The 18,422-nt window shown below is 37.6% G+C and overlaps 1 protein-coding gene across 4 annotated transcripts in view; it reads left to right on the top strand.

Annotated features, from left to right (window-relative positions):
* The first annotated feature begins 433 nt into the window (after positions 1-433).
* LOC122630950 overlaps positions 434-18,422 on the top strand; it is a 108,352-nt gene continuing 90,363 nt past the window's right edge. The window contains exons 1-2 of one of the 4 annotated variants that reach the window (XM_043816044.1): positions 434-575; positions 6,439-6,874. In XM_043816044.1, the coding sequence (XP_043671979.1) occupies positions 6,712-6,874 (163 nt within the window). In that variant the 5' untranslated portion in view covers positions 434-575; positions 6,439-6,711. Of the gene's footprint in view, positions 576-857; positions 1,087-3,601; positions 3,663-6,438; positions 6,875-18,422 lie in introns of those variants that run through there. The other 3 variants (XM_043816034.1, XM_043816053.1, XM_043816063.1) reach the window with 3 other exon arrangements.

Here is an 18,422-nt window from a genome sequence, read left to right as displayed (position 1 = left end):
CGTGACGCGAGCCTCACGCTCGTTTCGCACCAAGTATAGCGTTGTCCGTGGACTCAGAGAGAGAGAGAGAGAGAGAGAGAGAGAGAGAGAGAGAGAGAGAGAGAGAGAGGGGAGATGTTTAACGAGTGCAGGTTTTCGGTGGGGGACCTTGACCGAGTGAGGCCGAGTCTCAATCGGCGTCTTCGTCGTCGTCGTCCTCATCGTCATCGTCATCGTCGTCGGGACGCTTAGCGTCTTGGTGGGCCTTATTGGAGTAAGACTCGTAACGTTCTCCGTTCGTTCGTAGCTTCGTTCTGTACCGAACACCATCCTCTCTCCCCACCCCTTAACATTCAATCTTTCTCTCTCTCTCTCTCTCTCTCTCTCTCTTTCTCTCTCTTTCGCTCATTCTCGTTCTATCGGGCCCCGGTGGGATAGGACGGAGACCGCAGTGGAAGGAGTAGTAAGCGGCCTACGCAGTTTCAACTTCGGTCCCAGCTTTTATTAGTTCTTCGGCGCTCGGCGGAGAACGTGCGTGTCGGAGCGGTACTCTCCCGTGCGCCCATCACCATCCGGGCTGCTATAGATAAGACACGGTGCGTACAGTTCGCATCATTTCGATCTACATTCGATCTTTCGTGATCTCATCCACATTTATACATACACGTATACAAATCAAAAGGATCGATATATATATATATATTTCTTTTTTTTTGTTTTTTGATATCTATACACATATACCTACAGATACGTTTGAAGGACGAGCTCGTGCGTGTAAATAAGCTCGTCAATGTGAGTTTTGTGCAACTTTCGAAGACTAACGAACGAGGGTAATCGATTTAAAAAAAAAAAAAAAAAAAAGAAACAACAAAGAAAAAAAAAGAAAGGAAAAATAAATTAATTAATTAATTAAATAAATAAAAACGGAGGAAGCTCAGTGTAAACCGGATCGGAAACGATCCGATGATCGAGGATAATCGTTCCTGTTACGTCGCACCGGATCCTGACACGGTGCAAGGTGTTCCTCCTCTTCTTCGTCTTCGTCGTCGTCGTCGTCGTCGTCGTCGTCGTGCTCGTCCTCCCGCGGGACGAGACACTCCGCACGCGGTACGTGCCACCCTCCTCTACCTCCTCGGTAGTAGTTAGTGCTTCGCTCGTATATATATATATATATATATATATATATATATATATATATATATACACATACATTTATGTATGTATACATACAGACATACATGCATATATGCACACACGATGATACTTGTTAGCAATGACGTCTTCCATGAGTGCGCAAAGTGCATTTTCTCGAGAGTTTGGAATTTATTATTTCCTTTTTTACTTTCCTTCAATTTATTTTTCAAACGTTCATTTATCATTACATTTTTTCATCCTTTTTTCTTTCTTTTATATACATATACATATATACATATATAAAACGAGTGCGGTGGAGATTTCTCTAAGATATCATAGATGAGAGATATTAGAATATTATGTTACATTGAATAGTAAAGCTAAGAAGGAAGAAAAGAGAAAGAAAATTTGATCTTCGTTGCGTGTTTTCTCTCGTGAAAAAAGAAAGAGAGTATGTGTGAGTCTTTTCTACTCGACGATTGATTAAATCGTCGTCGAACGTCGTTGGACGTTAATCGAAAGGGAAACCTTGCATCGTCTTCTTCGTGCACCGACTACCACCATTACCGTTTCTCTTACCTTATTCTCGTGCGAATAGATTATAGAAGCCGCGAAGAACTCCGTACGACGTCGAGTGTGTACGCCTGACTAAGATCAGATCTCCCGGCGTTCGAGAGAAACCAGAAATACCGCGTACCCGGGATAATATCCCATTAGCTGAAAGATCAATTAACTCGCGTTAACGGACACTTTAATCACCGGTGTTGCTGATCATAGTTCTAATAGTGTTGGCGGTGATGGTGGTGGTGGTGGTGGTGGTGGTGGCGGTGATAGTAGTAGTAGTAGTAGTAGTCATGGTGGTCACGTTGAACTATCGAGTGATCTAGCCGTTTAATCTGCTTTTCGAGATCGATCATCTCGATCATCATTTTTCCTTCCTCCTCTCCTTCTCTCTCTCTCTCTCCTTCTTTCTCTTCCCCTTTGCTTTTCATTTCTGTATACCTCTTTTTCTTAACATTGTTACATAGCATAGTAGAGACTAGTAATTCCGCGATTAACGTTCCGCAGGAAGCGTTAGATTATAGTTTACTAGTCATCTTCATCTTGTAACGTTATTGAAGAATTTCGTTCGAAATTATTCCTTGCGATAGATCGATTGATAACGAAGAATGTTAATGACTATTCGTTCGTACTTTCGTACTAACTGGGTCTACTATATACATATACATACGTTCAATTACGTAAGCTCTCGCGACGGACGTCGATCTATTCTACGAAAGAGGAAAAAATAATAAAGAAAAAAAGAAAAATCGAATTGGCTATAAATCCATTTGTTAGTCATTAATCGCAAACGATCGTCAGCGTTTATCCATAAAATTATAATCTTTAAGAAACATGCATTCTTAATTTTTCTCTTTTTTCGATAGATTTCTGTAATGATATAACATATATATATATATGACGAAAACGTCGAAGATCAATAAGTCGTTATAATTTTAATAGAACTTTATCGAATCTATGAAAAAACGAAAGGCGAATCATCTCTGACGTTGTTTTACAACACGTTGGCACAAATATACAAACGGTAGTAATTGACGCGTTTATGAAGAGATCAAGAATTTTATTTTGTCTCTTATCCATATCCTCCTCCTTCTTCTTACGTTCTGTTTCCCCTTTTCTTTTCACTCGCTCTTTTGTTTCGCCTGTCCGACTCGCTTTTCAGCCGGATGAAGGTAGCGCCGGTCTCGCGTTGACGTGCGAATACCCGCGGCACACCCGTGACCGAATCTCGAACGGTTTTATTACGATTTAACACGCCCTGACTACGTTGCAAGGTGCTACGAGAAATAAAGACGTAAAAGCGTACGAAGAAAAATAAGACGAAGAGAGAGAGAGAGAGAGAGAGAGAGAGAGAGAGAGAGAAAGAGAGAGAAGAGAAGGGGAGAGAAAGAGAGATAAAGACAATGATGCGAGATCGTAAATGTAAAACCTTTTATACATCACGAGTTTTTACGAGAAGTCGCAAAATTCTCGCGTGAAAAGAGAAGGAAAAATATTCTCCCATTTTATTATTCGATTTCGACGCGTTAAAAACAAGGAGAGAGGAAAAAGAGAGAATATAAAAAATCGTGAATGATGAGATTTCGGACGTTGCTAACGAACGTTTCGCGGAAGTGGTGGAAAAGATAATAAGAATTCTTAAAAGATACAACTTTGGCGATGATCTCTTACCTCGTTCCTCCGTTAATCTTGCAAAATACGAGTCCTCCTTCCGTACGGCCGGTTTTACGAGAGGACGAAAGAACGAATGGAATTATAAGGAAAAAATATCGGAGTTATGTTAGGACGTTCTTGCGTGTTATTCAATGTTTTTCTGTATTTGTATACGAAATGTATGTATGTTGAAAGACAGAGAGAGAAAGGCAAAGACGGAGAGATACAAGGAGAAATAGTATGTAAACAAATGATTATTCATCGTATTTCTCAGTTTGTTCGGGACAAGCAGAGCGTTCACATCTATCAAAATTTTCTACGTCGTTCGAAAGCAGGTAAAAGTTTTATTTCTCTAATTATATCAATGCGTTTAGATAGATAACAATCGTACATATTTTTTCCTTATACATTTTCATATATTTACTTAGTACATATATACAAGTATAAACATATTACATAGTACATATATTTTCTGTTTCGTGCGAAAACAGGTAAACGTTTTATTTCCTTAATTGTATCAATGCGTTTAGATAGATAACGATTGTACATATCTTTTCTTTGTAATGCGACTGAAAAATTTTCAAGATACGTTTTAAAAGATATCATCGCTAATTAAGGGACACCGTAACTACAAGTGAAGCAATAGAGTATGCATACATACATGCGTACGTATATATACATATATACATACATACATGCATACATACACGTGCATCTAAATTTGAGAAACAATTAAATGGGTTAACGGTGTCGACGCGTCTGGTTAAACATTTTCTTCCCTAAATTGTAGATGATAATCGTCGTCTCGGTAGACCGATTCTCGTTTCCTTCTCAGCTGGAATCCGGCGAAAGGTCGTTCTTTAAGCTGACAGGACTAGCCAAGCTCGTGTCGAAAAATACCAACGTCGTTTTGTTGTTTCTCCACGCAGACATTTCTGTAAATTTATTATGGCGACTCGATATTGATCGTAAAACGAAGTACGCGATTCGTGCGTCAGACTGGTGCCACCTTTCGAAAAACTAACGAGCCAAGAACAAGTCCCATTAATTTCATCTTGCGATTGAAAAAAACGAATGAAAAAGTGTGTGCTGCGTATTTGTGTCTGTGTGTCCGAGAAAAAGAGAGAGAGAGAGGGAGAGAGAGAGAGAGAGAGAAAGAAAGACTAGGCGATTTTAAAAACGAGTCGTCGAGAAATCCATAATTTCGCCATATTTTATTTTGCCTTCTTTTGTTGTGTTTCATTAAATCCTCATTGCCTTCTCTCTTTTCCTCTAACACGATTCTCCTTCTCCGAAAACATTTACGAGCATAATATTTGTGAGCGGTCACCTTTGATTTCTATCGTCGTAGTTGCCGTTGTGTTATCGCGAGTTTTCTCTCTCTCTCTCTCTTTCTCTCTCTCTTTTTCTCTCTCTCTCTCTCTCTTTCTCTGTCTCTGTCTCTTTCTCTCTTTCTGCGCTCACGTACATAGTGTAATAAAGTCGATGGAAAAAGGTGCTAAACATGTGCACGAGAAACGTGACTGTTTATTACATCAGTGTCCTTGAGGCGAACGTTAGATAATCGCAACGTACATTACGCTGACATATTACTCGATCTCTCTCGCGTTTTTCTCGCACGACTCACGCGTAAAACGCGTACGACGAAGTATATTTTCCTTGAGTTTCATGAGCACGTATAGAAGAAAGAAAATACGAGGAACATTTCATCCGACAAAATTTTATTTAAACAGAGAGAGAGAAAGAAAGAAAGAAAACGAGAGAAAAAGAGAGGGAGACAGACAGAGAAAGAGAGAAAGAGAGAGAGAGAGAGAGAGAACATTTTAAAAGAATTTCATTCGTAATCATAACATTTTTTCTCGCGACAAAATTCATTACTGTATAAAATCTTTCAATTGCTATAACGATTAACAATACGATGCACAATTTCGATATACGTTGAAATTCGAGGAGAAAAGAAAATGATGATTGCTCGATTCGAAAAAAAAGAGAAAGAAAAAAAAACGATAAGCGATTTCCTGGTGGCACTTTTATGGCATGGAACAGACGACGAGCCAACGAGGACGTCGAGGACGAGGAAGAGGAGGAGGAGAAGGAGGAGAAGGAGGAGGAAGAGGAGGAAGAGGGGAAGAAGGATAAAAAAGAAGGAGAAAGAGGGCGAAGGACGGGGGCCGCCCTCGCGAACCTCTTCGCCAAATATGGCTACCAAGAGGCCCGGCAGGAGTATCTTAATCCTCCGATCGTGAATAGCTCTCATGCGAATTGTCTCATTTAAAAGTCGCGTCTTTTGCGTGTTAGAACTGATAAAGTCGTTGAGTCACGGTTGGTACCCTTCTATCTCGTGGTCAAGCGGATGACCTTGAGATCTATCGAGGATTAAAAATTATCCCCATTTTCAGACAGGTTTTTTTTCTCCCTTTCTTTTTTATTTGTATCTTCCCTTCGATTCTTTTTCTTCTTTCGATGATTCATTCTTTAGAGATATGTTTAATTAATATCCACTTAAATATTAGAAAAAAGATCGGAGAAAAGAAAAGAATAGAAGGAATAAAACTTTCTGAGAGTATTAAATCGTTAATAGATCGTAATAGTTAATAATAGTAATAAATGATACTATTGGGATAATACGACAAGGAAGATAATCGATATCTTTCTTATCTTCTCGTTCGTATATTAACATAGGATAATTAGACATAGGATTTTAATGATATCGATTTGAAAAGTATCTTTAGAAAGATAATTGTCGTCGATATTATGCGATCTCATCGTCGTAATCGTGCTTAGCGAGCACTTGCACCGACTCTTCTCGAGTTATAACGAATTCGATCGATCAGACTACCGTCCCTTTAACGCACATACGCACACGTTCGTTTTTACGAACTTCGTATTTCTTTCGATAGAAAATTTTGACTGAGACGAAAGGAAGAATACATACGTATTATCTATATCTATAAGGAAATTGATAGATACATACATACATACATACATACACACAGACACACACGAACATATAAGTGTCACGTCGTCATTAAATCAAAAGAAAATTATTCATCATAAATCTCGATTAGAATGATCGAAGATATTAAGTGCACAGCTTTGCTTGGCTTACAGGTTGGTGATCGGGTCTCTAAAGGTGTGATCGGAAAAAGGGATTAGAGAGAAAGGGGTGGGTTTGCGTAATAAAAAAAAAAAGAGAGAAAAAAAAGGAGATAGAAATAGACAGGGTAGAGAAAGAGCGAGACAGTGAGAGAGAGGGAGAGAGAAAGGGAAAGAAAGGAGAGATAGAGAGAGAACAAAAAAGATAAAGGGTGAGAGATAAAGAAAGCGAAAACGGGAAAGTGCTATCCAGCTGTGTGTTATGATCGGGAGCATAAAGGTGCGAAGATGCTCGAGGTTCAGCGCTCGGACTCTTTGAGAAAGGGAGAGGCCTACGACCCTTCCAGCACCCATTTACTACCCCCCGTAACGACCGGGGCTTCCGTCTCTGGGTGGAAGCCCGCCGAGAGAAGCGTCTCCTTCAATCGAGACGTCCACGTCAAGAGGATCGGTGAGTTCAGGCAATCGCGCCATAAAAACAAGATGGAAAGACCGCAAGAAAGAGCTTCGCGAGGAGTCGAGACCGGTTGATTAAGCTCTGCTTGATTTTACGAATCTATTGTCGAATCTTCTTCTTCTTCTTCTTCTTCTTCTTCTTTTTATTCTTCTTTTTCTTAAGCGATAAAAAGAGACAAAGATGGTTTTTCGAGTTTCTCAAGTTATTCAAATTTTTATTAATATAATATTCTTTTGATAAAATAATTTGTACGATTATTAACAATTAGATATACATATGCATATATATCATCACATTCTTTAATACTAAATTTATTGATATCGACTATTCTAGATATATTTGTAATATATATAAAATTTTTGGAATTATTTCGTTATAACGAGTAACAATTTTTCGAATTAAATGATAGTAAACACAAAACTACCGAGAGAGATAGACGTTGATTCATTTTGTTCAAGGTGAGCCCGACGGCTTCCCTTGGTAAGGCGCTCATATGAATACATATACATACGCGAGAAGAATGTAATGCAAAGCTCGTTTCGTTCTCGTCTACGTTGGTGACTCCCGAGGAAAAAAGAAAGAGAAAGAAAAAAAGAGAGATTTTGAAAATGATTGCCGCACGGCAACGGTCTTGTGTTCCAGAAAAAAATTATGTAGCAGCCCTTAGAGCGATCCCAGATTGTGAAAATTATTTGCGACGTTCCGCTAACTTTGCGACGACGTCTGCGACCTGTTGCGCTCCCTCTCTTCTCTCTCTCTCTCTCTCTCTCTCTCTCTCTCTCTTTCTCTCCCTCTCTCTCTTTCTTTCTTTTGGTTGAAATTTTTCTCGGGACACGTACGATTCTTGGAAAACGAAACTCGCGAAATTCCATTCGTCTCTAACTTGTCGTCTTCTCGAAAACATCCTTGCGTTTTCTTCACCCTCGATGTATTTATCTATCTGAATATATTTAATTAATTATTTATTATTCATTATCATACATTGTCACGAAAGACAAAGATGGTAAATTTTTGTTTATAGAGTTTCCCCTTCCCTTTACTATTATTTTTTTTATTTAAATTAGTAGAAAACCAAACGTATGAATAAATACGATCGTTTCGATTCGAAACGTCATATATTTTAATTACAAAAGAAGAAGAAAGAAAAAGTAAAAGAAGAAAGATATAAACAAAAAAAAGAGACAATAGTATTAATTAAAATTCTGACGAATCAAGCAATAGCAAGCGACCAATACTTTGCTCCTAGCGTACTCTGCCTAACTCACATCTAACCGTTTAAAAGCTCGAGTTCCTCGGAATCGATAACATCCTAATCAATAATCAAATGCCTACCGCTGAAACTAACGGCGTGAATTATTTAATCGAACGATTGAGATCTATCTCTTTTTTTTTCCATCCCTCTCTCTTCTTCCTCTTCTATAATACGTTAATGGAGGATGCACGTACGTGTACGCGTGTATGCGTGTATATGTTTTGCATAATCATTAATAACTAGAATAATATCGTCGATCGACTACTTTATTAACGTATGTACGTGCGTTTATCGCACGCATAACCGTAACTTATCTTAATCAATTGGCTTGGAAACGATGCACGTTAGTTTGACCTTGAGAAGAGCGAATGGCCAATACCGTTGTTCGTGCTATTTTCCAGCCTCCAGCCGAGAAGAACATTGTCACATTGCTTCATCATTTCTTAAAATAACATTTTTCTATTATTTTGAAAACAGAAAAAAAAACCTCGACAATTTTGCATAATAGCTTTGGTCTAAGAACAGTACCGAGAATACGTAATATATTACATTGCGATTACGGAAGACGGTCTAACGTTATATATACACACACATATTTATGTGTCTTATATATCTTTGTATGTACTTGTAACGCACGTTACGCATGGTGTAAAGACTAAGTTGAACAGTCCCAATATTACGGGACTCTTGGCTTTCCCTTTTTACGGAAACGGAGAAAGATATATATGTATATGTATATATATTACATAAACGAAGCACGACATGAGTTATCTTTTATGTTAAACCGCCCGTTCAACTTTCGTACGAGATTAGATTACGTTAGGAATAGATGGAATAAGGTTTATTAAAAATTCTAAATCGCGTTTTATATAAGTATTTATCTATTTACCAGTACACTACTCTCTTTTATAAATTTCTCTTACATTTATTTATTACAGTTTACAGTTATGCAGATAATAATATATATGCGTATAACATTTGCATTACTTTTATAAAATAGTTACAAGTAGGTCTTTCAGATCTATGCAATACGTTGTGCATATATATATGTATATAGTATGTATATATATATATATATATATATATATATATATATACAGACATTTATATACGAATGTATATATGTATATAGTATATATACATGCATATATATATATAGACATTTTATAGTCTTAAAACTATCTCTACAAATAACGTATAGATACAAACGTTAAGTACAGTGTTATTTAGAGTATCGATTTTATTCCGTATGGATCTATGAATTACAAGACAAACAAAAAATGAAAAAGAATCAGAAAAGAATAAATAAAAGATATTAAATCGTAAGAGTGAAAAATTCGTTTGCCAGTTTACGGCGCTTTCCGTTTACGGAAATCTTGCATTCTCTATCGATCGCTATCGCATCCGATTTACGCGACGATAAGACGCACTCGTTACCAATCGCGACGGCTCGACGACGGACCGTGTCGACTCGCACGGAGGAGAAAGTGACTAAACGTCGTACGGAGAGTCTAAGGTACAGTGATACAGTGATACAATAATATCTTGCGAATACCGGCACGGGAAAATTAATGGCCACTAAAGGGCCCCGAGGTAACTATCTTAAAAGCCAACCGGCGCTTGTATTATTTTATAGTTGGCATCCGCTGCTTTTACGAGCGCGCAAACCCGCACCGAATACGATTCTGTAGTTTCTCTCTTTCCATCTTTTTCTTTCTCTTTTTCTCTCTTTCTCTTTCGTACTCTCTCTCTCTCTCTCTCTCTCTCTCTCTCTCTCTCTCTTGTTCTCTATCTTTCTCCCGTCAGAAAGAAAGAATGAAAGATAGAGAGAGGGAGAGAGAGAAAGATTGAAAGAATATAAGCAAAGCGTGTCTTCTAACAACCAAGTCTTACGGTTTGCCGGATTCTGCTAATGATAGCAAAGCTAATAACGTCGAAACACGGGAAGAAACGATTTCGGGAAGGATCGAGTCTCTCGATTAACCTCGTCCTTCTCTTTTCTCCTTTATCTTTCTTATAAAGAAAAATTGAGACACTAAATAATCAATTCAATGAAATATCGAATAAATGGAATATTGAATATAGAATTGAGATAGTCCGAACAGAAGTTTGAAAAAAGAATACAAGTAGTTGTCAAGAAATTAATTATTAAAAAGAAATGATAGAGAACCGATTAGATGCAAATTTAAGAAGAGAATTATATATTTTTGTATATTCGGACTCTATAAAAAATGCGATTTCGTCGGAACGATTAGACCACGTTCATTCTTCCATTATCCTTGTGTTGACACGAATGCGTCGCGTTCCGTCAAGGTCAAGTATGATCATCAACGTCGCGCCAGTCGGTCGACGAACTCAGTTCGCCCATTCGCTTTTTACTCATCGCCGACAAGGTGGCCCGCAAAAAAGAGCACTCTTCTTTGCACGAAATTACTTAGAAATCGAGCTAATCGAGCGGACCAAGGTAATTAAATTTGGAATCGCTTTTCACGTTTTCTGCGTTAGTACGCGTTAATTGTAAGATTAATTATTAAATCTAAAGAACGTATTATTAGATCCGAAGAGAGAGATCGAGAGAGAGAGAGAGAAAGAGAGAGAACAAAAGTACATACTATCTATATATTATATGCAGAAATGCAATCGATTGATTTCGGTGAAGCGAAACGTTACGTCGTTTTCAACGAGCGACGATAATCGTCTTACGCAAGAACGTTACTAGTGATTTCTACTTGTACGATTTATTGCTTCATAAATACTGTACATCGTCGATCGTGGAGTATCGCAGTAGAAAGAAAGAGGAAGAGGAAGAGAGAGATAGAGACAGAGAGAAGGAGAGCAAGACTTGAAGACGAATCATAGATGTCGAAAGATTTTCTATAGTTTCTAGTTTTCTAGTTTATACCTACTTGCAGCAATAATATTAGAATCTTACAACTTTTTTCATCCCTTATTGACCTATCGAATTAGAGAAATAATTCTTGCCAAGGGGAAAAAAAAAGTGGTCGATAAATGATTTGTCTAGTCCTAGAAAATATATCCAAATTAATATATGCAAACAAAATTTTGGCACTTCGACGTTCTATCGTTATTTGAATGTTAATTTGAGTATATAATCGAGTTCCAACATGAGAAAGGTAAGACTTAGGATAGCTCGGAAGTACTCTATTCCTTCGAAACGTAAGAGATCGAGCATTGCAGAGGAAGATAGAGAGACTGAGAGTGAACGAGAGAGAGAGAGAAAGAGAGAGAGAGAGAGAGAGAGAGAGAGAGAGAGAGAAGAGTGTCCTTTGCGAAGGGACTCTAAGCCGCTGTAAAAAAGTTATCGCTCGGCCCGGTGCATTAGTGGCCGCACCATATTTCTTATTATCCCGGCGCGAGGTGTATACTCTCTCCTTCTCTCTCTCTCTCTCTCTCTCTCTCTCTCTCTCTCTCTCTCTCTCTCTCTCTCTTTCTTTCATCGTCAATGCGGGCGGTCTAGAGAAGTCAGCCTAGTTGGTCGGTGCAACGTTCGCGCGCATGCGCCTCGTCGAAGCTCGTTAAGGGTCTCCTTGTGTCGTCCTCCGCGTTATCCTCAACGTTATCCTGCCTAGCCGTTTCCTGGATAGTCGCGTGCTCTTTCTCTCGAGGACTTGCTCTATGTTCTATTTACAGGGTGTACTTCTATATATATTCAGGATGTAATTAAAACGTAAGATTTATTTCGCGATTAAATGAAATTTGCTTAATGGGACATTTATGAGTATTAATAAAATTTGCGTTTTTTATCTTAATTGACATCCACGATACGAGTATTTTTTTCTTTTTTTTTTTTTCTTTCCTTTTTTCTTCTCTTTTCTTCCTTCTGTACGTGTATCTTAAGCTCCCGAAAAAAATATGTTCAACTTGATCGATATAAATTTATGGATCTTTTTTTTTTCTATCTCTTTGTAAAAAGGTTAATTCTTGTCGTATTATAATTTAATTATAGTAGATCGCTTTGGACAAATTTCTTAGGCCACTGAAATATATTTTAAATACGAGTATTACAATAAGTCGGATCACATATGTTAAGATACACCCCGTATAACGGGATGCAATACGTTCCACGATCGTTCTACGACCTTCGTTACATTGTTAATGGACGCCACATGGAGAACATTTTTTTTTTACCTCCTCTTCTGCTCTTGCCCTTCTGTTTTCCGTTCCGGCCACCTTTCTCTTCTCCCCGCTCATCACCCCTCTGGTCACTCGCTCTCTTTCTCTTTCTCTTTCTTTCTCTTTCACGTAATTACCGCGCATCCCTTCCCATAAACGTAAAAATCATTTTTAACGTTCCGATAGGAGCCGCCTCGAAAAACCGCTTTTTGTCTCACGTTAAGCCTTACTAAAGGGTTTCTTTCGGAAGCGAACTGGACAGTAAAGAAGTTTCTTTTATAGCGGAAAGGCCACCGAATTGCAGACACGTCCGGAAATCATGATGATTCTACCAAAGAAAACAAACGAAAATGTACATACTACAAAATAATTGTCATTTTCTTAACAGTTTTTACATAATTTCTTTCGAACTCATACGTGAATGAATAGAATAAAAAATAACATTTTTGTAACGTATCACGTCCGTTTAACGTCGATAAATTTAATTAAAGATTGACTCATAAGAAAGGAGAAAAAAGGCAAAACGGAAAGTAAAAGAAAATATATCTAATTAATACCGAAATATTCAATAATATACTTGTATGTATAGTATGTACTACATATATATTGGTAGTATTATCGTTCGAGTATACGACAGATCGGATTGTGGAATTCGAGAAAAAAAAAAGAGCAATGTCATTGAAAGATCGTATCGTAATTTTATAAATTTTATGATATAGATTTAAAAAAGCAAGGAAAAAAAAATTATCGAAAAAGGATTTTATATTTAGTTCCTGTTGATATAATCGGATCGTCCTTCCTCGATCGCGTGCCAGGCAATGTTAAGTTAGTGTACGGATATACTGAAACGAGGAAGTACCGGAATATCGAATGGACCGGTATCGCGTCGAGAACGCGGAGGTCGCGCAAGCGCGTTACTTTCGTGAGATGCGTGCCTCGTAGAGGCTACGTGCTTGGCCAAGGGAAGGTTATAGGTGAGACACGTACAGATTATGGGAATACAAATTAGCGACGTATCTCGACAACACGTTGAGCCGAGTCGTACGTTCCCCGACACGTATTTCTCGACATTAATTCGTCTTATCGAAGTTACGAACGATGATTTAACTCGTCGAGTTTACTTCGAAGAAGAGAGAAAGGGAGAGAGAGAGAGAGAGAGAGAGAGAGAGAGAGAGAGAGAGAGAGACAGTGAACCAATTTTCGATACTTCGAATTTTATATTTGAAACATTTTTTTTTCTTTTCGATACACATAAGTTGATTGTTCAAATCGATTGTTTTAATTACGGTGTCACTATTTTCAATGAATTTTATTTTAATTATTCTCAAACTTAGAGATTCAAATTTATAAATTCACGATTGTTCGTATTAACGTTTAAGTATTACGTTAATTATTCGTATATATTACATAAATATATAAAGAAGAAAAGAAATGGTAAGTACTTAAAACATTATTTATGTCTTATTATTTCAGACATAAAATGACATGAATTGAGATATAAAATGACTATTATATCATTAAATAAATATAAGGGGAGACGAAAAAATAGAGATAAAGAAAAAAAGGGAGAGAGAGAGAGAGAGAGAGAGAGAGAGAGGGGGAGAGAGAAAGAAAGAAAAAAGGAGTTAGGTCGTTCGGAACGACCCAACACGAAGCAGTGGCGATTAATGGCGCGATCCATTTTCCCGTACGACAACTTCTGTAACAATCATTTAGGCCATGCGATATCACGCGCAGAGTAGGTACCGCTTCGCGTACCCTTAGCGCGTTCGCGAAAGCCGACCTTATGGACCGTAAATCACTCCCGTCTTCTCTCACACTTTTTTCTTCTTTTCTTCCTCTCGCGCTACCTCACAGACTACCTCCTTTCTTTCTCTTTTTCTCTCTCTTTTTCTCCCTCTCTCTCGCTCTCTCTCCTTTTTTTTCCATCTCTCTCTATCTCTCTCTCTTTCTCTCTCTCTCTCTCTCTCTCTCTCTCTCTCTCGGAAGAAGGAACGATGCGTGCAAGATTGCCGAGTACTCGACACTACTCGAATTTGTACTTGATAAAGTAAAAAAAAAAAAAAAAAGAGAGAAAAAAGTGGAATATCGAACATTTCCAAAAAGAAAGAAAACCGAAATCCCACTATCAAAAGTTGTATGACATATAATCGATTATTTTATTTCTTAGAAAAGAATATTAATCAAGAAATTCGTTGACATTCGAAGAATTTGGAACGATGGAATAATTGAAAGAATAGTCAATAGTTAAATCTTTCTTCCGACAGTTAGCGTAATAGGCAATTGATTGTTTTATTTGTTAGAAAAAGAAAGGAAGAAAGAAAAAATAAATAAGAAGACGAAACTCGTAAACGTTAGATACGTCTGATGATGATCGAACAATGAAAGATCTATTCATCCACGCCGGAAATGATTGGACTTACTCATGTCTTATCATCTCTCTCTCTCTCTCTCTCTCTCTCTCTCTCTCTCTCTCTCTCTCTCTCTCTCTCTCTCTTTCATCTTTCTTCTTCTATGGATGGAAAAAGATCGGTGGTGAATCTTCTTGAGAGGAGGAACATTTACGGGCCTCGAAAGAGTGGGTCAGCTCCGTGGTGCGATCTTTGACCCCCCGCGGCAAGACGCCACTTGCACTTCCGCCAATTCTTTCTCTTTACCCCCACTCCATCTCTACTTCACCTTCTTCTTTCTCTGACCCGCTCGAGAACCGTACATTCGCAAAGCACCTGCCATCTTCTATCCATCCTCTTCTACTTCTCCCCTTCTTCTGTCTCTCTCTCTCTCTCTCTCTCTCTCTCTCTTTCTCTTTCTCTCTCTTTTTCTTTCTTTCACCGAAGCCGAGTCAAATTGTTAGTTGCCTTAATCGAGCATAAATCGTTCGCGTATAAACCACGAGATCTTCCAGCCGTGACGTCGATTTTCACCCTACGAGCTGTCCCATACATTCGGCTAGTCACCGAGCAACGCAGATTGAAACACCGCAGCATCTTCAAGAGAAGCTCTACCAAGGCCCGGAAACGTACGATCTGAAAGGCTACGCGCAGCGATTACCACGACGAGTTAATTATTGGCTGACGCACCGATACGTCGACTACGCAAAAGATACGTGGGAATATAATCTGTGTGAGAGAGAAACGGATAGAGTGAAGGGAGAGAGAGAGAGAGAGAGAGAGAATACTTGTGAATCTCGTATATACACAACCCTCTCCATCCCTTATCCCCAAGATGATCTACGATTCTCGATAGTATGAAATCAAAAAAATGATTCGAGTCTGATCTCATCATTAACGCGATAGTTAAGTATAATATATGGCTTAGTATAATATAGTTTATTATAATAATAATATTAGATTGCTTGGTTTAATATTAGATGCATTTCATCTTGACATTTCTATTTATAGGTTGTTTAGAATTAACTATGAAATTTTATTAGCTATTTTATTATAGAGAACTATAATTCACTGTTTATATAGGCACTATTTCTCTTTCTCTCTCTCTCTCTTTCTCAGTCTGTCTTTAATTTCATAATGTTATTTTCTTTCAATTTAAATTACAATAAAATGTTTAATGTCGTAATAGAAAAAAAAATGAATTAATTAGTTATGGAAAATAAAAATTTACGTATAGAAATTATGTTCATAGTATAGTAATATTTTTAACAGAGCAAAAAAGAAAATCGACTCATATATTTCGATTCGATGATATAACAGTAAATGATATGATGATTTCAATAAATAAAAATAGAACATTTTAAAGTATACTAACGTAAGAGAAGAGACACGTGCTCTAGCTAAAGATCGTGAAATATCTTCTCTACCGAAAACGAAACATGTGCCAAGCTTGTTTGCATACGTTCACGATATCGATTTAATGGCACGTCTCTAAAACGGATTAGAAACTCGTCGAGCGACATGAAACGATCTTACCTATCCGCAAGCTCATCGGACGACGCATGGTATGACGTATTCCAAGTACTCATGACACCCGTTAATATCGCGTTAATTAAATCGACGTTAATTTTATGTGGCAGCGGTACGTCACTCACTCATTTCATTTCTTCTATAATTATTACATCTCGTTGATATACGACATTTTAAATTTCTTTTTTTTAGCAAACAAAGTATAGATATTAAATATTACAAGCACGATCTTTCCCCTTTCTATTACCAACGCAAATTTGTTCTAAATAATAATAATTAAAATAATAATAACAATAATAGCAATAATATTGGATCGTGTTTGAAAAGTTCATACCGCTTTAATAAAATCTTTAATTGAAACTCAAAGTTGAAGATATATTTTTAATCAAAGATATATTTTTTGAAATTGAATAATTTCAAAATTGACCTGATTAATAATCGATTACCCATATTGAGAACTTGTTTCCAAATGAAAGAAACAAATTTGAAGTATCGATGATGAACGCAAATACATCGACAAAGTGTTTCGAGTTTTGAATAAAGATCGAAAGAACGTTTGAAAATCACTGACTCGTCTGCATGCCATTTGCCTAAGCCTCTTGGAGAATCTCGAAGGTACTCATCGTCGAGAAGTACCTTGCGATCGGTAAGAGAATTCTCTATCTCTCTCTCTCTCTCTCTCTCTCTCTCTCTCTCTCTCTCTTCGCATCAATTCCTACTCGGCATAAACGTGCACCACATGCTAATATATCGGGACTCTCTCTTTCTCTATTCGCCAAATGGAAGATCTCGTGTCTACATACATACTTATGCGATGCGTGTACGCCGGAGTAATTCTCGTGTGGGGATCAGCACATCCTGGTAATAATTAGTCTTTGGAATCACGGTATCGAATCGCGTCTTGTCCGAGATCAAAGAATCATGAGGCTATTGATTCTACTCGCCTTACTCCGCATCTCGCGCGTTAAAACTCGTTATCGCGATTAAAATTACCCGCTCGTTCCCTCGTACTTAGTATATACGTATTTATCTATGTATACGTATACACATCCATATACCTAATATGCATGTCTTGTATGTGTGTACAGAGAGAGAGTTTCTCGTTTCAAAAACTATATACCGGACCGCGATTAATTCTCCTCAATCGAGAATAAAGAAAATCCTTATCGCTAGACGATAATTAAAGCTGGTTTCCATCGATAAACCAACTATATTTCCAGAAACGCGTTGTTCTAATCGCGCGATTAGAAAATTTCTCGTTTCATTTTTTTCTTCTTTTTGTTCGCCGAGCCTGCGAACGTAGTTTGGAATTCAACATTTTTCCTCTTTTATGTTCGAGGAACAATAATTTTCATTACTTTATTCGTTTTTAAGTGAACTTTAACAAAGACAAAAAAATACTTGAATTTTCCGTTCTCATAGTTGAAGAAAAAGGAAAAAATAAAATCCGTTCTTCCTCTTACCGTTTCTCCGTTAAATGCGATAAACTGACGTTGTTAGAAGGTAGAAAAAAGAATCCTTTACAAAGGTTCTTTGTCAAAGCCGAAGATCGTAAAGACTTAAAAAAGTCGACAGAGAAAAAAGAAAATTAGAAGAAGAGGAATAAAAAGAGAAAGAGGACGAAAAACAGGAAAAGGGAGGAAGAGGAGGGTGAGGGAAGGGAAGAAGAAGAAACGGAAACGGTAGTAAAGTAAATCGTTTCAAGAAGGGTTTGTTTAAAGGCGATTTCCCACGACGCGCAAAGGCGAACGACGTTATTGGAAATGGCGCGGGAGCCATTGTAGATCTAGCTTTAGCAGGTACTTTAGCTGTACTAAAAGTGGCACGGCAGTTTAGTCGGCGAACGATTAGAGTCGCTCGACGACCTCCTTCTCGTCGAGGTGTCCGTCGATGACCTCTGTGATCATTGCATTCGTGTATACGGCAAGTGATGCTATAAATCCATCGATCGAATTTATCGAGAGACACTTGTTACATTCGTATCCTCTTACTATCCATATCTGTGTTAACGTTTTTCTAATTGCCAAAAACGTCGATTAGATTTATCGATAAGTTTGTGAATAAAATATATAAGTGGTGTATACATATATATATATTTCGAAAAAGATCTAAAGGTAACAGAGCAATTATATAAATATATTTGTATTATCTAAATTGATAATAATTGTCTAGTAATACATAAAGAAAAGGATATATATATATTCTTATTGTCAAGTTAATTGAACGATTTATTTCT

This window comes from Vespula pensylvanica, chromosome 1 (assembly GCF_014466175.1).
Source record: "Vespula pensylvanica isolate Volc-1 chromosome 1, ASM1446617v1, whole genome shotgun sequence".
Classification (NCBI taxonomy): domain Eukaryota; kingdom Metazoa; phylum Arthropoda; class Insecta; order Hymenoptera; family Vespidae; genus Vespula; species Vespula pensylvanica.
Note: the sequence above shows the minus strand (reverse complement) of the source record. Positions and strands in the feature narration are given on the sequence as shown.